General features: G+C 40.8%; 1 protein-coding gene across 2 annotated transcripts; it reads left to right on the top strand.

The window, feature by feature from the left end:
- Positions 1–1881: 1881 nt before the first annotated feature.
- rab44 (RAB44, member RAS oncogene family) lies at positions 1882–22856 on the top strand. 2 transcript variants are annotated; one of them, XM_084543391.1, is made up of 9 exons: positions 1882–15921; positions 17377–17444; positions 18824–18897; positions 18991–19125; positions 19210–19291; positions 20359–20473; positions 21528–21626; positions 21749–21825; positions 21925–22856. In XM_084543391.1, the coding sequence occupies exons 1-9, from the start codon at positions 1993–1995 to the stop codon at positions 22010–22012; spliced, it is 14667 nt and encodes a 4888-aa protein (XP_084399517.1). In that variant the 5' UTR covers positions 1882–1992; the 3' UTR covers positions 22013–22856. The 2 variants fall into 2 exon arrangements, with proteins under 2 accessions (XP_084399517.1, XP_084399516.1); XM_084543390.1 differs by having other exon boundaries at positions 18988–19125.
- The last annotated feature ends 870 nt before the right edge of the window (positions 22857–23726 follow it).

Here is a 23726-nt window from a genome sequence, read left to right as displayed (position 1 = left end):
GACCAAGCTGAGATCAGGGACACCGACACATCTGATTTGAGTGTAAAAACTGATGACTTTGCAAGTGAGCAAGAGGTTTTCAGTCTTGGGGGAAAACAGGATGAGCATCCTACAAAAGAAAGATATTTGGAGACTATAGAAGAGAAAAACGAGGATTGTCTTATACATGGTTCTAGCAACACAGGAAGTGTAGACTTAAAACTAGGTCAGAGGTTTGAGACTAAAGGCCAGATAGAGGATGCTATAAAACTTAATGCTGGGCCAACTGCTCAACTAAACAAAGAAGGAGTCCTCTCTCAGTCTGAGAAAAGCAGTCTTTCTCCACAACCCTTGACATCAGATATAAATGCTCAATTTGACTCCCAACCTCAGGACAACACTGTGAGTGTAGATGAGTCAAGCAACACTGGCTTTAGCCTCAGTGGGAACAGAAGAAAAATGGGGTCGAGCCGTAGAAATAAAGGAAGACAGCGTATTAAGGAACCTCAAGAGGAAGATTCAGAAAACATAAGGGCTGATGAAGTCCTTGAAAAAATAAAAATGTCAGAGACAATGAAGCATGAAGAATCAAGTCAAGGGACTGAGTTTGATACTAACCAGTCAGTGACACATGACAGCTCCATGTTTTCAATGTCTCCACCTAGTTCGTCTTCTGATGTTCAGAACCTCATTGAAACAAACTATCTTGAGACTGACCTGGAAAGTTTAATTCCAAAAGGCAAAAATCTTCAAGAAGACCAAGAGGAAACAGATTCCAAAGGTTTAGATGAATGTGACACTCTTCAAAGTGAAAAGGAGGCACCGGAAGAAGAGGTTAACCCAGCAGACATACAAGAAGTTTGTCAAATTGATTACACATCTGAAAGTTTGATAGATGATGCGACAGGAAATCTTGAAATCGGTACCGGAAGTTTGATAGACCAAAATGAAATCATTGACACTTACCAGCCTGTACTCATGGTGAAAAGTGCTGATGATTCTTCAACCAAACAGGAAGTTTCCGATCCTGATGACAAACAAGATGAGCATCAAACTGATGAACTTAATTTAGACTCATTAACTCAAGAAAATGAGAATTATCCTGTAAATGATTCCAAGCAAAAATGGAACAAAAACACAGAAAGAGAAAACAGTGCACTTGGTCATATGTTTGAGGCTGAAAGCCAAGGTGAAGATGATATGAAACACAAAGCTGAACCAGCTGTTCTTCAAGACAAAGGAGTCCTCTCTGAATCTGAGAAGAGCAGTCTTTCTTTACAAACCATGCCATCAGAAATAAGTGTTCCTCTAGACTCCCAACCTCAGGACAATGCTGTGAGTGTGGATGAGCCAAGCAACACTGGCTTTAGCCTCAGTGGGAACAGAAGAAAAATGGGGTCAAGCCGTAGAAATAAAGGAAGACAGCGTGTTAAGGAGTCTCAGGAGGAAGATTCAGATGTTCAGGATCTCACTGAAACAAATCATCTAGAGACTGACCTGGAAAGTTTAATTCCCAAAACTGAAAATGTTCAAGAAGACAAAGAAGAAACAGACTCTAAAGTATTTGAGAAATTAATGGAAGAAACTCTGGAAGGATTAGATACATTTGACACTGTTCATAGTGAGGAATTCAGAGCTGCACATTATCCAGAAGATGCTGAAAAGAAGGCACCAGAAGAAGAGGTTAACCCAACAGACACACAAGAAGTTTGTCATATTGATTACACATCTGAAAGTGGGATCAATGATGCCACAGAAAATACTGAAATCGTTTCTGAAAGTTTGATGGATCAAATAGAAATCCTTGACACTTACCAATCTGAACTTATGGTGAAAAGTGCTGATGATTCTTCAACCAAACAGGAAGTCTCAGATCCTGATGACAAACAAGGTGAGTATCAAACAAATGAAGTTAATTTAGACTCATTAACTCAAGAAAATGAGGATTATTGTGTAAATGATTCCAAGCACATACAGACTAACACAGAAAGAGAAGACAGTGCACTTGGTCATATGTTTGAGGCTGAAGACCAAGATGAAGATGATATGTCTCACGAAACTGAACCAGTTGTTCTTCAAGACAAAGACGGAGACTTCTCTGAATTTCAGAAGAGCAGTCTTTCTGTACAAACCATGCCATCAGAAATAAGTGTTCCTCTAGACTCCCAACCTCAGGACAACGCTGTGAGTGTAGTTGAGCCAAGCAACACTGGCTTTAGCCTCAGTGGAAACAGAAGAAAAATGGGGTCAAGCCATAGAAATAAAGGAAGACAGCGCGTTAAAGAATCTCAGGAGGAAGATTCAGAAAACACAAGGGGCGATGAAGTCCTTGAAACAATAAAAATGTCAGAGACAATGAAACAGGAAGAATCAAGTCAAAGGACTGAGTTTGATACTAACCAGTCAGTGACACATGCCATCTCCATATTTTCAATGTCTCCTCCTGGTTTTTCTTCTGATGGTCAGAACCTCACTCAAATAAACTATCCTGAGACTGACCTGGAAAGTGTAATTCCCAAAACCGAACACCTTCAAGAAGACCAAGAAGAAACAGACTCTAAAGTGTTTGAAAAGTCAATGGAAGAAATTCTGGAACGGTTAGATACATTTGACACTGTTCATAGTGAGGAATTCAGAGCTGCTCATCATCCAGAAGATGCTGAAAAGAACGCACCTGAAGAAGCAGAGGTTAACCTAACAGACATACAAGAAGTTTCTGAAATTGATTACACATCTGAAAGTACAATCAATGATGCCACAAAAAATCATGAAGTCAGTTTTGAAGTCTTGATAGATCAAACTGAAATCATTGAAGCTTACCAGTCTGTACTGATGGTGGAAGGTGCTGATGATTCTTCAACCAAACAAGAAGTTTCAGATTCTGATGACAAACAAGGCGAGCATCAAACTGATGAAATTAATTTAGACTCATTAACTCAAGAAAGCGAGGATTATCCTGTAAATGATTCCAAGCAAATATGGAACAACAACACAGAAAGAGAAGACAGTGCGCTTGGTCATATGTTGGAGGCTGAAGGCCAAGATGAAGATGATATGAAACACAAAGCTGAACCAGCTGTTCTTCAAGACAAAGGAGTCCTCTCTGAATTTGAGAAGAGCAGTCTTTCTGTACAAACCATGACATCAGAAATAAGTGTTCCTCTAGACTCCCAACCTCAGGACAGCGCTGTGAGTGTGGATGAGCCAAGCAACACTGGCTTTAGCCTCGGTGGGAACAGAAGAAAAATGGGGTCAAGCCGTAGAAATAAAGGAAGACAGCGTGCTGAGGAATCTCAGGAGGCAGATTCAGATATACAGAACCTCACTGAAACCAACTATCCTGAGACTGACCTGGAAAGTTTAATTCCCAAAACCGAAAATGTTCAAGAAGACAAAGAAGAAACAGACTCTAAAGTATTTGAGAAATCAATGGTAGAAACTCTGGAAGGATTAGATACATTTGACACTGTTTGTAGTGAGGAATTCAGAGATGCTCAACATCCAGAAGATGCTGAAGAGAAGGGACCAGAAGAAGAGGTTAACCCAACAGACATACAAGAAGTTTGTCAAATTGATTACACATCTGAAAGTGCGATAGCTGATGCAACTGGAAATCTTGAAACTGGTATTGGAAGTTTGATAGACCCCACTGAAATCACTGATGCTTACCAGTCTGTACTGATGGTGGAAAGTGCTGATGATTCTTCAACCAAACAGGAAGTTTCAGATTCTGATGACAAACAAGGTGAGCATCAAACTGATGAAATCAATTTAGACTCATTAACTCAAGAAAACGAGGATTATCCTGTAAATGATTCCAAGCAAATATGGAACAACAACACAGAAAGAGAAGACAGTGCGCTTGGTCATATGTTTGAAGCTGAACGCCAAGATGAAGGTGATATGAAACACAAAGCGAAACCAGCTGTTCTTCAAGACAAAGGAGTCCTCTCTGAATTTGAGAAGAGCAGTCTTTCTGTACAAACCATGCCATCAGAAATAAGTGTTCCTCTAGACTCCCAACCTCAGGACAACGCTGTGAGTGTGGATGAGCCAAGCAACACTGGCTTTAGCCTCGGTGGGAACAGAAGAAAAATGGGGTCAAGCCGTAGAAATAAAGGAAGACAGCGTGCTGAGGAATCTCAGGAGGAAGATTCAGATGTTCAGAACGTCACTGAAACAAAGTATCCTGAGACTGACTTGGAAAGTTTAATTCCCCAAACCGAAAATGTTCAAGAAGACAAACAAGAAACTGACTCTAAAGTGGTTGAGAAATCAATGGAAGAAACTCTTGAAGGATTAGATACATTTGACACTGTTCATAGTGAGGAATTCAGAGCTGCTCATCATGTAGAAGATGCTGAAAAGAACGCACCTGAAGAAGCTGAGGTTAAGCCAACAGACATACAAGAAGTTTCTCAAAATGATTACACATCCGAAAGTAGAATCAGTGATGCCACAGAAAATCTTGAAGTCAGTTCTGAAGTCTTGATAGACCAAATTGAAATCATTGACGCTTACCAGTCTGTGCTGATGGTGGAAAGTGCTGATGATTCTTCAACTAAGCAGGAAGTTTCAGATTCTGATGACAAACAAGGCGAGCATCAAACTGATGAAATATATTTAGACTCATTACCTCAAGAAAGCGAGGATTATCCTGTAAATGATTCCAAGCAAATAGGGAACAACAACACAGAAAGAGAAGACAGTGCGATTGGTCATATGTTTGAGGCTGAAAGCCAAGATGAACATGATATGAAACACAAAGCTGAACCAGCTGTTCTTCAAGACAAAGGAGTCCTCTCAGAAATAGGTGTTCCTCTAGACTCCCAACCTCAGGACAACGCTGTGAGTGTAGATGAGCCAAGCAACACTGGCTTTAGCCTCAGTGGGAACAGAAGAAAAATGGGGTCAAGCCGTAGAAATAAAGGAAAACAACGTGTTAAGGAGTCTCAGGAAGAAGATTCAGATGTTCAGAATCTCACTGAAACAAACTATCCTGAGACTGACCTGGAAAGTTTGATTCCCAAAACCGAAAATGTTCAAGAAGACAAACAAGAAATGGACTCTAAAGTGTTTGAGAAATCAATGGAGGAAACTCTGGAAGGATTAGATACATTTGACACTGTTCACAGTGAGGAATTCAGAGCTGCTCATCAACCAGAAGATGCTGAAAAGAACGCACCTGAAGAAGCAGAGGTTAACCTAACAGACATACAAGAAGTTTGTCAAATTGATTACACATCTGAAAGTGCGATAGCTGATGCAACTGGAAATCTTGAAATAGGTCCTGGAAGTTTGATAGACCGAACTGAAATCCTTGATGCTTACCAGTCTGTACTGATGGTGGAAAGTGCTGATGATTCTTCAACCAAGCAGGAAGTTTCAGATTCTGATGACAAACAAGGCGAGCATCAAACTGATGAAATCAATTTAGACTCATTAACTCAAGAAAACGAGGATTATCCTGTAAATGATTCCAAGCAAATATGGAACAACAACACAGAAAGAGAAGACAGTGCACTTGGTCATATGTTTGAGGCTGAACGCCAAGATGAAGATGATATGAAACACAAAGCTGAACCAGCTGTTCTTCAAGACAAAGGAGTCCTCTCTGAATTTGAGGAAAGCAGTCTTTCTGTACAAACCATGCCATCAGAAATAAGTGTTCCTCCAGACTCCCAACCTCAGGACAATGCTGTGATTGTGGATGAGCCAAGCAACACTGGCTTTAGCCTCAGTGGGAACAGAAGAAAAATGGGGTCAAGCCGTAGAAATAAAGGAAGACAGCGTGTTAAGGAATCTCAGGAGGAAGATTCAGATGTTCAGAACGTCACTGAAACAAACTATCCTGAGACTGACTTGGAAAGTTTAATTCCCCAAACCGAAAATGTTCAAGAAGACAAACAAGAAACTGACTCTAAAGTGGTTGAGAAATCAATGGAAGAAACTCTTGAAGGATTAGATACATTTGACACTGTTCATAGTGAGGAATTCGGAGCTGCTCATCATGTAGAAGATGCTGAAAAGAAGGCACCTGAAGAAGCTGAGGTTAAGCCAACAGACATACAAGAAGTTTCTCAAAATGATTACACATCCGAAAGTAGAATCAGTGATGCAACAGAAAATCTTGAAGTCAGTTCTGAAGTCTTGATAGACCAAATTGAAATCATTGACGCTTACCAGTCTGTGCTGATGGTGGAAAGTGCTGATGATTCTTCAACTAAGCAGGAAGTTTCAGATTCTGATGACAAACAAGGCGAGCATCAAACTGATGAAATATATTTAGACTCATTACCTCAAGAAAGCAAGGATTATCCTGTAAATGATTCCAAGCAAATATGGAACAACAACACAGAAAGAGAAGACAGTGCGATTGGTCATATGTTTGAGGCTGAAAGCCAAGATGAACATGATATGAAACACAAAGCTGAACCAGCTGTTCTTCAAGACAAAGGAGTCCTCTCAGAAATAGGTGTTTCTCTAGACTCCCAACCTCAGGACAACGCTGTGAGTGTAGATGAGCCAAGCAACACTGGCTTTAGCCTCAGTGGGAACAGAAGAAAAATGGGGTCAAGCCGTAGAAATAAAGGAAAACAACGTGTTAAGGAGTCTCAGGAAGAAGATTCAGATGTTCAGAATCTCACTGAAACAAACTATCCTGAGACTGACCTGGAAAGTTTGATTCCCAAAACCGAAAATGTTCAAGAAGACAAACAAGAAATGGACTCTAAAGTGTTTGAGAAATCAATGGAGGAAACTCTGGAAGGATTAGATACATTTGACACTGTTCACAGTGAGGAATTCAGAGCTGCTCATCATCCAGAAGATGCTGAAAAGAAGGCACCTGATGAAGCTGAGGTTAACCTAACAGACATACAAGAAGTTTGTCAAATTGATTACACATCTGAAAGTGCGATAGCTGATGCAACTGGAAATCTTGAAATCGGTCCTGGAAGTTTGATAGACCCCACTGAAATCATTGATGCTTACCAGTCTGTACTGATGGTGGAAAGTGCTGATGATTCTTCAACCAAGCAGGAAGTTTCAGATTCTGATGACAAACAAGGCGAGCATCAAACTGATGAAATCAATTTAGACTCATTAACTCAAGAAAACGAGGATTATTCTGTAAATGATTCCAAGCAAATATGGAACAATAACAGAGAAAGAGAACACGGTGAACTTGGTCATATGTTTGATGCTGAAGGCCAAGATGAAAAAGATATGAGACACAAAGCTGAACCAGCTGTTCTTCAAGACAAAGGAGTCCTCTCTGAATTTGAGAAGATCAGTCTTTCTGTACAAACCATACCATCAGAAATAAGTGTTCCTCCAGACTCCCAACCTCAGGACAATGCTGTGAGTGTAGATGAGCCAAGCAACACTGGCTTTAGCCTCGGTGGAAACAGAAGAAAAATGGGGTCAAGCCGTAGAAATAAAGGAAGACAGCGTGTTAAGGAATCTCTGGAGGAAGATTCAGATTTTCAGAACCTCACTGAAACAAACTATCCTGAGACTGACCTGGAAAGTTTGATTCCCAAAACCGAAAATGTTCAAGAAGGCAAACAAGAAACGGACTCTAAAGTGTTTCAGAAATCAATGGAAGAAACTCTGGAAGGATTAGATACATTTGACACTGTTCATAGTGAGGAATTCAGAGCTGCTCATCATCCAGAAGATGCTGAAAAGAACGCACCTGAAGAAGCAGAGGTTAACCTAACAGACATACAAGACGTTTCTGAAATTGATTACACATCTGAAAGTACAATCAATGATGCCACAAAAAATCATGAAGTCAGTTTTGAAGTCTTGACAGATCAAACTGAAATCATTGAAGCTTACCAGTCTGTACTGATGGTGGAAGGTGCTGATGATTCTTCAACCAAACAAGAAGTTTCAGATTCTGACGACAAACAAGGCGAGCATCAAACTGATGAAATCAAGTTTGACTCATTACCTCAAGAAAACGAGGATTATCCTGTAAATGATTCCAAGCAAATATGGAACAACAACACAGAAAGAGAAGACAGTGCGATTGGTCATATGTTCGAGGCTGAAAGCCAAGATGAAGATGATATGAAACACAAAGCTGAACCAGCTGTTCTTCAAGACAAAGGAGTCCTCTCAGAAATAGGTGTTCCCCTAGACTCCCAACCTCAGGACAACGCTGTGAGTGTGGATGAGCCAAGCAACACTGTCTTTAGCCTCAGTGGGAACAGAAGAAAAATAGGGTCAAGCCGTAGAAATAAAGGAAGACAGCGTGTTAAGGAGTCTCAGGAAGAAGATTCAGATGTTCAGAATCTCACTGAAACAAACTATCCTGAGACTGACCTGGAAAGTTTGATTCCCAAAGCCGAAAATGTTCAAGAAGACAAACAAGAAACGGACTCTAAAGTGTTTGAGAAATCAATGGAGGAAACTCTGGAAGGATTAGATACATTTGACACTGTTCATAGTGAGGAATTCAGAGCTGCTCATCATCCAGAAGATGCTGAAAAGAACGCACCTGAAGAAGCAGAGGTTAACCTAACAGACATACAAGAAGTTTGTCAAATTGATTACACATCTGAAAGTGCGATAGCTGATGCAACTGGAAATCTTGAAATCGGTCCTGGAAGTTTGATAGACCCCACTGAAATCATTGATGCTTACCAGTCTGTACTGATGGTGGAAAGTGCTGATGATTCTTCAACCAAGCAGGAAGTTTCAGATTCTGATGACAAACAAGGCGAGCATCAAACTGATGAAATCAATTTAGACTCATTAACTCAAGAAAATGAGGATTATTCTGAAAATGATTCCAAGCAAATATGGAACAATAACACAGAAAGAGAACACGGTGCACTTGGTCATATGTTTGAGGCTGAAGGCCAAGATGAAAAAGACATGATACACAAAGCTGAACCAGATGTTCTTCAAGACAAAGGAGTTCTCGCTGAATTTGAGAAGAGCAGTCTTTCTGTACAAACCATGCCATCAGAAATAAGTGTTCCTCTAGACTCCCAACCTCAGGACAGCGCTGTGAGTGTGGATGAGCCAAGCAACACTGGCTTTAGCCTCAGTGGGAACAGAAGAAAAATGGGGTCAAGCCGTAGAAATAAAGGAAGACAGCGTGTTAAGGAGTCTCAGGAAGAAGATTCAGATGTTCAGAATCTCACTGAAACAAACTATCCTGAGACTGACCTGGAAAGTTTGATTCCCAAAGCCGAAAATGTTCAAGAAGACAAACAAGAAACGGACTCTAAAGTGTTTGAGAAATCAATGGAGGAAACTCTGGAAGGATTAGATACATTTGACACTGTTCATAGTGAGGAATTCAGAGCTGCTCATCATCCAGATGATGCTGAAAAGAACGCACCTGAAGAAGCAGAGGTTAACCTAACAGACATACAAAAAGTTTGTCAAATTGATTACACATCTGAAAGTGCGATAGCTGATGCAACTGGAAATCTTGAAATCGGTCCTGGAAGTTTGATAGACCCCACTGAAATCATTGATGCTTACCAGTCTGTACTGATGGTGGAAAGTGCTGATGATTCTTCAACCAAGCAGGAAGTTTCAGATTCTGATGACAAACAAGGCGAGCATCAAACTGATGAAATCAATTTAGACTCATTAACTCAAGAAAATGAGGATTATTCTGAAAATGATTCCAAGCAAATATGGAACAATAACACAGAAAGAGAACACGGTGCACTTGGTCATATGTTTGAGGCTGAAGGCCAAGATGAAAAAGACATGATACACAAAGCTGAACCAGCTGTTCTTCAAGACAAAGGAGTTCTCGCTGAATTTGAGAAGAGCAGTCTTTCTGTACAAACCATGCCATCAGAAATAAGTGTTCCTCTAGACTCCCAACCTCAGGACAGCGCTGTGAGTGTGGATGAGCCAAGCAACATTGGCTTTAGCCTCGGTGGGAACAGAAGAAAAATGGGGTCAAGCCGTAGAAATAAAGGAAGACAGCGTGCTGAGGAATCTCAGGAGGCAGATTCAGATATACAGAACCTCACTGAAACAAACTATCCTGAGACTGACCTGGAAAGTTTAATTCCCAAAACCGAAAATGTTCAAGAAGACAAAGAAGAAACAGACTCTAAAGTATTTGAGAAATCAATGGTAGAAACTCTGGAAGGATTAGATACATTTGACACTGTTTTTAGTGAGGAATTCAGAGCTGCTCAACATCCAGAAGATACTGAAGAGAAGGCACCAGAAGAAGAGGTTAACCCAACAGACATACAAGAAGTTTGTCAAATTGATTACACATCTGAAAGTACAATCAACGATGCCACAGAAAATCTTGAAGTCAGTTTTGAAGTCTTGATAGATCAAACTGAAATCATTGAAGCTTACCAGTCTGTACTGATGGTGGAAAGTGCTGATGATTCTTCAACCAAACAGGAAGTTTCAGATTCTGATGACAAACAAGGGAATCATCAAACTGATGAAATCAATTTAGACTCATTAACTCAAGAAAACGAGGATTATCTTGTAAATGATTCCAAGCAAATATGGAACAACAACACAGAAAGAGAAGACAGTGCACTTGGTCATATGTTTGAGGCTGAACGCCAAGATGAAGATGATATGAAACACAAAGCTGAACCAGCTGTTCTTCAAGACAAAGGAGTCCTCTCTGAATTTGAGAAGAGCAGTCTTTCTGTACAAACCATGCCATCAGAAATAAGTGTTCCTCTAGACTCCCAACCTCAGGACAACGCTGTTAGTGTAGATGAGCCAAGTAACACTGGCTTTAGCCTCAGTGGGAACAGAAGAAAAATGGGGTCAAGCCGTAGAAATAAAGGAAGACAGCGTGTTAAGGAGTCTCAGGAAGAAGATTCAGATGTTCAGAATCTCACTGAAACAAACTATCCTGAGACTGACCTGGATAGTTTAATTTCCAAAACTGAAAATCTTCAAGAAGACCAAAAAGAAACAGACTCTAAAGTGTTTGAGAAATCAATGGAAGAAACTCTGGAAGGATTAGATACATTTGACACTGTTCATAGTGAGGAATTCAGAGATGCTCATTATCCAGAAGATGCTGAAGATAAAGCACCAGAAGAAGAGGTTAAGCCAACAGACATACAAGAAGTTTGTCAAATTGATCACACATCTGAAAGTGGGATAGCTGATGCAATAGAAAATCTTGAAATCGGTACCAGACGTTTGATGGACCAAACTGAAATCATTGACACTTACCAGTCTGTACTGATGGTGGAAAGTGCTCATGATTCTTCAACCAAACAGGAAGTTTTATATTCTGATGACAAACAAGGCGGGCATCAAACTGATGAAATCAATTTAGACTCATTAACTCAAGAAAACGAGGATTATCCTGTAAATGATTCCAAGCAAATATGGAACAACAACACAGAAAGAGAAAACAGTGCGCTTGGTCATACGTTTGAGGCTGAAGGCCAAGATGAAGATGATATGAAACGCAAAGCTGAACCAGCTGTTCTTCAAGACAAAGGAGTCCTCTCTGAATTTGAGAAGAGCAGTCTTTCTGTACAAACCATGCCATCAGAAATAGGTGTTCCCCTAGACTCCCAATCTCAGGACAACGCTGTGAGTGTCGATGAGCCAAGCAACACTGGCTTTAGCCTCAGTGGAAACAGAAGAAAAATGGGGTCAAGCCGTAGAAATAAAGGAAGACAGCGTGTTAAGGAATCTCAGGAGGAAGATTCAGATGTTCAGAACCTCACCGAAAGAAACTATCCTGAGACAGACCTGGAAAGTTTAATTCCCCAAACCGAAAATGTTCAAGAAGACAAAGAAGAAACAGACTCTAAAGTATTTGAAAAATCAATGGAAGAAACTGTGAAAGGATTAGATACATATGACACTGTTCATAGTGAGGAATTCAGAGCTGCTCATCATCCAGAAGATGCTGAAGAGAAAGCATCAGAAGACGAGGTTAAGCTAACAGACATACAAGAAGTTAGTCAAATTGTTTACACATCTGAAAGTGGGATAGTTGATGCAACTGGAAATCTTGAAATCAGTACCAGAAGTTTGATAGACCAAACTGAAATCATTGACGCTTACCAGTCTGAACTGATGGTGGAAAGTGCTGATGATTCTTCAACCAAACAGGAAGTTTCGGATCCTGATGACAAACAAGGTGAGCATCAAACTGATGAAATCAATTTAGACTCATTAACTCAAGAAAACGAGGATTATCTTGTAAATGATTCCAAGCAAATATGGAACAACAACACAGAAAGAGAAGACAGTGCACTTGGTCAAATGTTTGAGGCTGAACGCCAAGAAGAAGATGATATGACACACAAAACTGAACCAGCTGTTCTTCAAGACAAAGGAGTCCTCTCTGAATTTGAGAAGATCAGTCTTTCTGTACAAACCATGCCATCAGAAATAAGTGTTCCTCTAGACTCCCAACCTCAGGGCCACACTGGCTTTAGCCTCGGTGGGAACAGAAGAAAAATGGGGTCAAGCCGTAGAAATAAAGGAAGACAGCATGTTAAGGAATCTCAGGAAGAAGATTCAGATGTTCAGAACCTCACTGAAACAAACTATGCTGAGACTGACCTGGAAAGTTTAATTCTCAAAACCGAAAATGTTCAAGAAGTCAAAGAAGAAACAGACTCTATAGTATGTGAGAAATCAATGGAAGAAACTCTGAAAGGATTAGATACATATGACACTGTTCATAGTGAGGAATTCAAAACTGCACATCATCCAGAAGATACTGAAAAGAAGGCACCAGAAGAAGAGGTTAACCCAACAGACATACAAGAAGTTTGTCAAATTGATTACACATCTGAAGGTATAATCAATGACACGACAGGTAATCTTGAAGTCAGTTCCGAAATCTTGATCGATCAAATAGAAACCATTGACACTTACCAATCTGAACTGATGATGAAAAGTACTGATGATCCTTCAACCAAACAGGAAGTTTCAGATTCTGATGACAAACAAGGCGACCATCAAACTGATGATGTAAGAACCACTGATGAACAAAAATGTCATCAGGAGAGGGAAGAACTCCTTTTTGAAACAGAGGATAGAAAATCTCCTTTACAAATGTTTCAGTCAGAAACATACGCTGCTTTTGACTCCCAACCTCATGACAGTTGTGCAATTGTAGATGAGCAAAGTGACACTGTCTTTAACCAGCGTGGCAACAGAAGAAAACTGGGATCGAGTCGCAGAATTAAAACAAAGGAGTGTTTTAAGGACCCTGTGTCTGAATCATATTATGAACTTGCAGACGAAGTTGGTGGAAATACAAGGAGTGATGAAAACAGCGAAAAAACAAATATACCTACGACAATAGAGACAGAATACCCTAAACAATCTGAGGAAACAGTACTTGAAGGAATGGGCAGATTTGACACTTCTCAGACTGAAGAAGAAAATGCACACATTAACACATTTGTTTGCACTTCTGGTTCAACTACTGCTAATGTATATTCAAGTCCTACAATAGATCAACTGGTAACTGATCAGTCACATTACAATCAGATGCCAGATGAGAAACTTTCCATTGTGTGTTCTGTTACAGATACAGGGAGCAAGGAAAGAGATGAATGCACAGAGCTGTCACAACACACAGAGTCTCCTATCACCCCGATAACCACAGACAAAAACAGCCCCGGAGAACAGACTGAAGTTGAATGCATTGTTGAGCAAGAAACATTTTCATCACCAAAAGAGGCGTTGGCTACAATTGGAGAACAACATGAGCTTTTCAACTTATCTGAAGTCGGCGGAGCCCAGCATTCAGAGGATGTTGTAAATAAATTGTTTGGAGAGCAGATTACCGCAGCACAAACGGAAGAAATACATCAAGTTGATTACACCTCAGCTATGGAGAGCAAATCTTCTCTACAAACACTGAAATCAGAGACAAGTGCACATTTAGACTCCCATCCTCAGAGCACTGAAGATGAAACTCACACAGGCCCCAACCCATTAAGGAACAGAAGAAAACTGGGGTCAAGCCGGAGAACTAAAGGACGACAGTATGTCAGGGATTCTGTTCTGAAAACATACAACGAACCTGAAGAAGAAGTTAGTGAAAATGCCAGTGGTGACGAAGCCCCCAAAATGACAAACATGTCATCACCAACAGAGACAGCAAGGCAGGAAGAAATAAAAGACCTCAAAGACAACAGTACATTTGTGACATCGGACATTACTGAGAATGTAATTGAGCATGAAGGATACAGCACAATTAAAACGGACTTGATGCAATCCCCACAAGCCTCAGATAGGGAAGATGACATGCAGAATATTTTACATCACGATGACACAGATATCTCAAGGTCAAGCACTGCGGATATGCTTGATCAAGAAGAAGCCTCTCAGGTGCAAAACACAGGAGCTTTATCCTGTGACAAAGGTCCACTGGGGGAACAAATTCAAGTTCAACAGACAGATGATGTGAGAGAAACTGTGGGATATGTTGCAATAAAAGAACTGAATACAGAAGCGGCGATTTCAATTGATGTTCAAGGTCCTGGACAGGATGAAATGGGAGAAAAATGTGAGGAGTCTACAGATGAAGTTGTGGCACGAGACCAACCTGCGGATGTGTCTTACGAAAGTGGATTTTCTATGGCAGTAGATGCAAGTGACGGCCGACAAGAAAAAAATCCTTCAGATCACAGTGAAAATTCGCAAGTGAACTTCCAACATAAGAGGAGAAAGATGGGTTCAACCCGCAAGAGTCAACTCAAAAAGAAACAAGAGGGAGACACAGACAACAAAGATGAAACTAAACAAAGTGACTTTAACACAGAAGCTGGTGTGAGAAGTCTTGATAAGATGGATGAGGGGGCATTTCAGAACGAACATGGACAAGCATTAGTGGACACTTTTAATAGGGAACAACATGAACCATCTTTGTCTGTTTATAATGAGGGGCATGAGCTACAAGGCAATTCTGCTGACATGCAGAGCGCAGAGTGTAATCTGATACCAGGCACAGATAATTCAATGGTTCTCCTTCCTGAACAGTCTCCCTCTCACAATGAGGAAGTTGTTAATTCAGTTGCATTTCTTAAGGTGACTGATATAAAAGATGGTGAGAGAAATGTAGACATTAGTTCGGAGCCAACACAGCTAGATGACTTTACAAGCACTGAGATGCAAATTACCTCTAGAAGAAACAGACGCTCAGTGAATCAGCCGCAAGATACTGAGAACGCTGCAAACACCGGCATCACAGTAGAGAGCACAGAGTCATTTGGTGAGAGCACACCGAGCACACTAATAGATGAGGGAAGACCAGAGAATGTACAAGTAATACAAAGCCAAGATAGTGATGAACAAAATCCAGACGACATGAATGAAGGAGCTCGCAATAACAATGCTGAGATGCAGAGTCCAAATAAAAATTCAACCCATAGGAGAAGAAAGATGGGCTCAACCCGCAAAATCCTTGGATCACGAACTCAAGGAGAAGACTTGCCTCAAAAGGGAGAGGTGGTTGATGAGGCAACAGAGACGGAAACCACCGCCGGTGTTGTAGCAACCGAGAGTGGCCCTGGACCGCTGCAACTCCACGCTGAACACAAAGACGATGGCTCTAAGCAAAGAAAAGAAAAAGTATTTGAAACGGTGGAACACAGCCAAGTTGGTGAGTCCCAGTTAAAGCCTCTGGCTCGGCAGACAGTTGAAGAAAATCCTATTTCTCAAGACCAACCAGCAGAAACAGAGAATGACCTGACTCCAAATGACCTCCTGTCCACCTCTCCCAAAGAAGATACAATGTCAGAATCAGCATATGGAGGAAGGAGAAGAAAAATGGGATCTCACCGGAAGTCACGCGGACATCAACCCCAGGAAAACCAAAGCATTACAGATGTAGAAAATGAGAACGATGCCAGTATCAAAGAGGAAGGTTCGATCAAGGCAGCCAAGCAGAGCGGAGAAAAACCATCGCATCTGGACAAAATATCAGAGGTAAGCAGCAAAGTAGTTCTCTAGTGTCCAGTGGGAATCAATACTTCTGATCAGAGTTTACTTGATCTAAAAGACAGTTCTGTGCATTGCGATACACTTAACTTACATAAGACATAAAATAATGACCACCTTCCTAACATTGTGTAGGTCTCCCTTGTGCTTCCAAAACAGAGACTCATGTGAGAATGGACATGGGCCTTCTGAGGGTGTCTTGTGGTTTCTGGCATCAGAATGTTGTTAGTGGGGGCCTTTAGGTCTTATGGGTTGAGGGGAGGGGCCTCTGTGGATCATCCCAAAGATACTTGATCAGTTTGGGATCTAGTGAATTTGGAGACCAGGTCAACACCTTGTGATGTTTTTAATTTTTAATTTTTAATTTTTTGAGTCGTTCCTAAACCGTTTTTTATGTGTGTGTCATTGTGTCATTGCTATGGGGTGGGGGTGCCTGGTCCGGTCTAGGTGGGTGGTACATGTCTAAGTAACATCCACACGAATGTCACAAGATGTTCAATGTTATTTACTTCCTCTGTCAGTGGTTTTAATGTTGTGGCTGATCGGTGTGTTATATAAGGCCAGTTCTTAGTGCACTTTCTAGATGTTGTTCAGCTTTATCGTATTCAGAATGTTCTGTCTTTAGTCTGAGGTTAATGGTTGTTATCAGACAGCTGTATTTTCTTTCACACAAGAACTCTGTCCTGTCATGTACTTCCTGCTTGCATAAAACATCTTGTTCACTGCCACGGTGTATTTTTGCAAGAACAACATGTCACAATGAACTAAAATGAGGAACATGTGGTGACCGCTACATGTTTCACAAAGTGGAAAGGAGAACATAAACATGTACCTGCCTTTTTCAGAAACGCAACAGGTACAGCCTTCAAATGAGATCGGCAAAAAAATACTGAGAAGAACACTATTTTATTATCGTCTGACAACCAAAGAGAGAGATTAGTATGCATCAAACATGTGACACATTTCCAGAATATTAAATGTGTGATCAAATTAGAAGATTCCGAGCTGTAATCTTTTGAATGAGTCTAGTGTGTTATTTTTCTCACTATTGATCTCCTCTCGGTTGAGCATGTATTACACTTTCTGAAGACAAAACTAAAAGCACAAAGACTCACCGAAAGACAGCAACTTAGGACAGCTGCAGCAGTTTTTAGTAGAGCCTCACAAAGGAGAAAATCCATTCTTTGGTGATGTCTATGGGTTCCAGACATCGGGCAGTCACTGCTTGTAAAGGATAATGGGCAAAGTATTAAAAATTTATGATCAAGTCAAATCACTTTTGAGCCCCCAAAATAGAGCACTGTGATTAAAAATGTCTTTAACTTCTAAACCCTTCCTCCAGTTTGATTGTGAATACCCTCAAATGAATCATTTTTACTTTTTTCCATATGATATGTTTTGGTAAACCCAGGTCACTTGACATGTATGTGTTTCTCTTCGCAGGCTGAGGAAAGTGAAAAGGAACCTTCATCTGATGTCAACATCTCAAGAGAGCACTCAGCCCCTGTGAGGTAAGTTCAACACTGCCACTCATTAGAGATTAAAACACTGTGGTGTGCTTGTGTATCTAACACCACAAGCCGATCAGAATCAGAAAGTATCACTTCTAAATGATTTTCACGGAGGCGGTGATGCTATCACTCACTTTCCCACAATGACAATACAATAGCCTGTTTTTTTACTCTTACTGTAATGATGCACATGTGTTTCTGCACTACCTTTTTTGGATAGTCGGAAAAGTCTTTAAGCGTTAGCCCACAGAACAAATGCCATCCGTCTCGTAATGTCAAAAAGAAAGTTTGCGTTAGACGGTTGAAGACATTTTTCCAATCAACCATGTGAGTCATCCAAAAGCTTAAGCGTCTTACTCATGCGTGCCTTATCGTCTCCACTAATCTTCGTGCACCTAGTGCAAACACCATGGAACATACATACAGATTTTTCTCAGCATGACAGTGGCAGTGTTGGTTGGTGGTTTGTTAATGTCATCCAGCTAACTAAAAGATGAACACGAGTTCTCAGCCGGTCCGTTAAGAGATAAGAGAGGTGAAAGAGATGCACAGTACGGTACCTATGCTCAGTGTAACCACTTCAAAAGATGAGATGCAAAGGTCATCTACTGGGCAAATGAAAAGGGCCGGCTGGAATAACTGTAGCGTGTTTTATATTTGTGTTTTTAATACTATTTGCTATATACACTGCCTGGCAAGATTTATTTCCATCCAGTGTTGCATTAATTTTTCACCAAGATCTTGTATTGATGACGGGAGAGTCTGACCACTGTGCAAAGCCTTCTCCAGCACATCCCAAAGATTCTCAATGGGGTTAAGATCTGGACTCTGTGGTGGCCAATCCATGTGTGAAAATTATGTCTCATGCTCCCTGAACCACTCTTTCACAATTTGAGCACAATGAATCCTGGCATTGTCATCTTGGAATGTGCCCGTGAACATCAGGGAAGAAAAAAATCCATTGATGGAATAACCTGGTCATTCAGTATATTCAGGTAGTCAGCTGACCTCATTGTTTGGGCACATAATGTTGCTGAACCTAGATCATAGCACTGCCCCCACAGGCTTGTACAGTAGGCTCTAGGCATGATGGGTGATCACTTCATCTGCCTCTCTTCTTACCCTGATGCCCCCATCACTCTGGAACAGGGTAAATCTGGACTCATCAGACCACATGACCTTCTTCCATTGCTCCAGAGTCCAATCGTTATGCTCCCTAGCTAATTGAAGCCTTTTTTTCCCAGCTAGCCTCATTGATAAGTGGTTTTCTCAAGGCTACACAGCTGTTCAGTCCCAGTCCCTTGAGTTCCCTTCGTATTGTATGTGTATTTTACGTGTATATAGAATATCTGAAATATGTTTGGTTGTGTTTTCCACAGGGAGAATACTCCGGTCCAACCTTACAGCGGTGAAATCCGCCTCAGTCAAGAGAGTCAAAAGCAGTTTTCTTTGGGTAAACAAACCATTAATGATATCTACTCATCATAAGAAGAATCTCAAATAAAATGTGTTACCAGAAAATGTTTTCATTTTTTGAATTCAGCAGGTAATCTCAGAGAGGCGGGCGTCAGATCAACCGGTTACAACGTGGTAATGATTGGAGACAGCAGCGTCGGGAAAACCTCCTTCATGAAAAGAGCTCAAAGTGGGAAGTTCTCTTTGGATTTGCCCGCCTCTGTTGGTAAGATACAGATCCTTACTTTGTGATTACTCCCTTAAATATGTGTAAATATACAGAATGATGGCATGTAAATATAATTTTTAGGGCTTGATTCCTGCAAATGGACTGTGGTAGTAGATGGAAAACCTTTGGTGCTACACATATGGGATACAGCAGGTCAAGAAAGGTAAGTTTCCTCTTTCCTCTTTCCGATTAGTTCAGGACTCTTTTTTTTTTTTTTTCAGCAACACATAATGCAGTGTATTGTCACATTTCACCTCTTTGTTAATTCACTGAATGAGCAAATTGAGACAGACACGCTAGAAGAGATAACATCTGACATCAGTGATATAACAAAAAGAAGCGTGTCCAATGTCCTCTAAAGAATGTGCCAGCTTTTTTTCAAAGGTAAAATAAACAAGCATGTACAATTGTTATTTTTACGCCAAGGGCCAGTTAGCAGTCACACGATGATGGAGGTCTTGAATTGTGTCATGTGTGTTTATCTGTTCTAGGAAGTGGCTGTGGTTTTTCTGTGTATAGACACACTGTGCTTCTCTGGTGGCCGGGGACAGTTTGTCTTAACTGTCCTGTGAGCTTCCTCGTCGCTCGATGCGAAGGCAACACCCTGTGTTCTCAGCAGTGTGTTCTCCTTGGCTTTTAGCCGAGAATGCTTGTAACAATGTTTACATAAGTGACATCCTCTGTGAATTGGCTTTTGTGGAGGTAGATACTGTAGCAGTCTCTGTGAACACACCAGACAGTGTGCTATAAAAAGGTGTGAAGTCCCCCTCCAGGCAAGTAAGCAACCTGTTTCAGAACTGGTTTGGCACATCTCATCAATGTTGTGCATGCTGGCTTCACAGATTCCTCCGTTGTAAAAGTGTTGAGAGGCTCTAAGTTCACTAATGGCCCGGCTGAGTTTACAAAGAGTTTCCTTTATGTCAACACTGAGCTGTGCACACCCCTGATTCACCATTTGTCATTCCAACAATTCAGCCTTTGAACATGTGGCATTACGCAAAAATTCACTCTACCTTACTGAAGAGGCTGTCGTTTAAGTTTTGTTTACATTATACAGGAATTAAGTGGACTGTGTTATGACACAAGTTTGCCGCATTAGCTGGAAAGATTTTGTGAGGGAAATCACAACAGTGCACAAGTTGTGTAGAGTTAGTGTCCTCCTGATCTTAAAAGAGACCGTCAAATCTGAGAGCAGATTGTGCCTGATTACACTGTTTACTGTTTTTGAAGGTTTCGCAGCATCACAAGACAGATTTTCCACAAAGCACAAGCCTTTCTCTTGATGTACGACATCACGTCCACTCAGAGTTTTTCTGCGGTCAGCTACTGGGCAAACTGCATTCAGGTAGGAATGGATTTCAAGCTCTCAAATATCACCACCCTGCCGGCTTTGTTTACGGGGGGGGGGGGGGGGGGGGGGTCACATATGTTAAAACTCATTCATACATTTTTTGTAACCGCTTGTCCCGTGAAGGGTCGCCTACAGTCAATTCAGAATCACCAATTAACTTAACAAGCATGTCTTTGGACAGTGGGAGGAAGCCGGAGTACCCGGAGAGAACCCACACAGACACAGGGAGAACATGCAAACTCCACACAGAAAGGCCCCGTCGGCCTAGATGTTGAAACTTTAGGTTTTTATTCAAAAACTAGACAAAACTGTGTTTTTTAAATCTGATTTGAGTGACTTGAGTTACAGCGAGTGGGTATATAATGCCACACCGATCAGCCACGTCATTATGACCACTGACAGGTGACGTAAATAACATTGACCATCTTGTGACAATACAATGTTCTGCTGGGAAACTTTTGGACCTGGCATTCATGTGGATGTTACTTAGACATGTACCACCCACCTAGACCAGACCAGGCACCACCACCCCATAGCAATGACACTCCTTGATGGCAGCAGCCATCCCCAGCAGGATGCAGCCTGACACAGGCACACACACAAAAACGCTTTAGGAACAATTCAAAAAACATGAAAAAGGTGTTGACCTGGCCTCCAAATCAAGTATCTGTGGGATGCTCCCCTTAACCCATATAACTCAAAGGCCCCCCACTAACAACATCCTATTACCAGACACCACAGGACACCCTCAGAAGGCCCATGTCCATTCCCTGATGAGTCTGTTTAGGAGGCACAAGGGAGACCTACACAATATTAGGCTGTATTTAAAAAAGCATCACATATTTACAGTTGCTACAAGTCCTATGTACATTTATGATATAAAAATGCAGAAATGCAAAAATATCCATGTTTATATGAGAAAAAAAATCTAACGAAAAATATTTTTTAGGGTTAATAGTAAAAGAAACATTTGAATGAGTTTGACTGCTTCATAAACACGATTATATTGACAGTCCAAACAATAATTAGAATAATCCGTGTTTTGCAGGAATCTGCTGCAGAAAACGTGATCGTTTTACTTCTTGGGAACAAGAGCGATCGTGCACAACGACAGGTTAAACTTCACCAGGGGGAAGTTCTTGCTAAGGTATGATTTTGGTTAATTTCAGTCATGATTATCATGCTTTTCTGGCAATGCCAACATGTAATTCTGTCGTTTTAATCATCAAACACCCACACTGAGGGCAGTTTTTTTTTTCAATTTCGCAGGAGTACAACTTTGAATTCATGGAGTGCAGCGCCGCCACGGGTGAAAACGTGGTTCAGTCTTTGGAAACTGTGGCCAGGTAACGATCGCACTTTGTTTATTTGTCTTCTTTAAAGCTTGTCTTTTAACGCCATCTGTGCAGAAATGCCATGACAGCAGCTGATTGTGTCGTCTCCAGGATGTTGAGTCAAAGATTTGGCACAAGTGAGGAAGCCACGGTGTTACCCAAAGAGCCGGGGCAGAAGAAAAGCTCAGGTTGCTGCTGAACAAACACATCTGCTGAAATCCTGCAAACAGTGGACATGCTGTATTGGCTCTTTAAACCGAGAGTAATGCAATGAATTCCATTTCATTTTACGTCCACGCACACGTTTAGCTGTAAGTCAAGTTTCCTTTTTTTGATGGGCCTGGAAGTTTCACAAGACCAGAAACCACAAAGGGAACTGTACCTTCATGTATGTACTAGCTAGCTGGTGCAACATGCAAGAGTTATTACATGCTGCACAGCAAATTTATTTATTTATTTGCACTTTTATATTCCCTTTTCCCTTCTGAAATATAAATTCCTATATTTGTGTGAACTAAATGATCATTAGTCTGTATCAGAAGGATCTTATTCCAGACTGAGATGTCCTCATTTCTTGAAGCTGTAATAACTAATGTCACCGTTAAACAGAAGACCAGTCTCCTCAAATTGAATCTCTTCCACTGTGCGTCTGTTGAATGCTCTGCAATGTCTATTCTTTTCAGAGGTCTGAATTTCACTTTAGTTTGACACATATGATGTAAATGTATATATAGCATGTTCACTTTTTTATCAAGTAAAACACCCCTCAGGCACAGTTACAGAATCTGATATTAATATATATATATGTATATGAGGATCCTTCAAGTTTTAAGTGCATATGAACAAGAGCAAATCTTTTAATTTTAAGGAGCCGTTTAGTACACGGTGTTATTTAGTAACTATATTAACTTTGTAATTATTTTGTGTGTTTACTGTCTGCTCTAAATGAACAATGTTGTCACGCGTCCTTTTTGCCGTTGTCTAGCTGCCAGATAGTCAAATACATGTCATGCTTCTGTAATTAAAGACAGTGGGAGCAGTAACTTGATCGACGGGTTTTCAATATGAATCTGTTTTTTTTGTTTTTTTTTACATTACTGTGTATTTTCCATGTTGGTCGTCATCGAATGCCTTTCGCTAAATTCCTCCGGTGTGATGCGCCGTGCTTAATAAACCTCCACAACAACATTTTGTCTGCTCGCAAAAAACTCAACGTGGGTCCTTATGACGGGAGTCGTGTGTTTTCCGCCTGACAAAGGGAACTGTGTTCCTAGCGGAACAACAAGTCGTTCAATGTTATGAAGAGCATGACAACAATGGCGCCACTGCAATAGCCCCAGAACATCCCAAAGGACGTTTTGTGGGAAACAGACACGCATAGATAGCATCACAAGAGGAGACAGATAATTACAGCAAATCTGATATTAGTGACTGGCACCGACTTCTTGGGACATATTTACCCACCAATAAAACTGCCCTCAGTTGACGATATACTTCTGCTTCAGGCTGAAACACTTTAATGAAGTTTTTTATCAACTAATTTAGACTTTTTTGGTCTTTGTGCACTAGGTGAGCAATGTCTCCAATAATTAGTTTTCAATGACAAGGAAATCTCTTAAGACGCAATGAAGCGATTACACAAGATTGGAAGATGAGTTGAGATATTGCAAACCAGCTGCAAGGAGGGCTATTAAAATAACCTAATGCTGTTTTGATCCATCTCTCCACTATGACTGATGATCTAGTATTGCTCACAGCAGGAAAGATAGCTGGTTGTTCTTTGATTTGTTGGCGACATCACCAGAAGGTTTTTTTTTTTTTTACCAAACATGTGAGCGGGAGGTTCTGTATTAGAGATGAAAGGTTTGAAATGATGCCAGACCTATTGCTACTTGAGGGAGTATCATTGCTGA

Source organism: Chelon labrosus, assembly GCF_963514085.1.
Source record: "Chelon labrosus genome assembly, chromosome: 4".
NCBI lineage: Eukaryota > Metazoa > Chordata > Actinopteri > Mugiliformes > Mugilidae > Chelon > Chelon labrosus.
Note: the sequence above shows the minus strand (reverse complement) of the source record. Positions and strands in the feature narration are given on the sequence as shown.

What these genes read in the sequence shown, in the direction of transcription:
- rab44 (XM_084543390.1), top strand. Translation starts at nt 1,993, where the DNA reads ATGTTTGAGGCTGAAGACCAAGATGAAGATGATATGTCTCACGAAACT. An exon ending in GAGCACTCAGCCCCTGTGAG is followed by an intron (nt 17,445 to 18,823) that starts GTAAGTTCAACA and finishes TGTTTTCCACAG; the next exon opens with GGAGAATACTCCGGTCCAAC. An exon ending in ACTGGGCAAACTGCATTCAG is followed by an intron (nt 20,474 to 21,527) that starts GTAGGAATGGAT and finishes CGTGTTTTGCAG; the next exon opens with GAATCTGCTGCAGAAAACGT.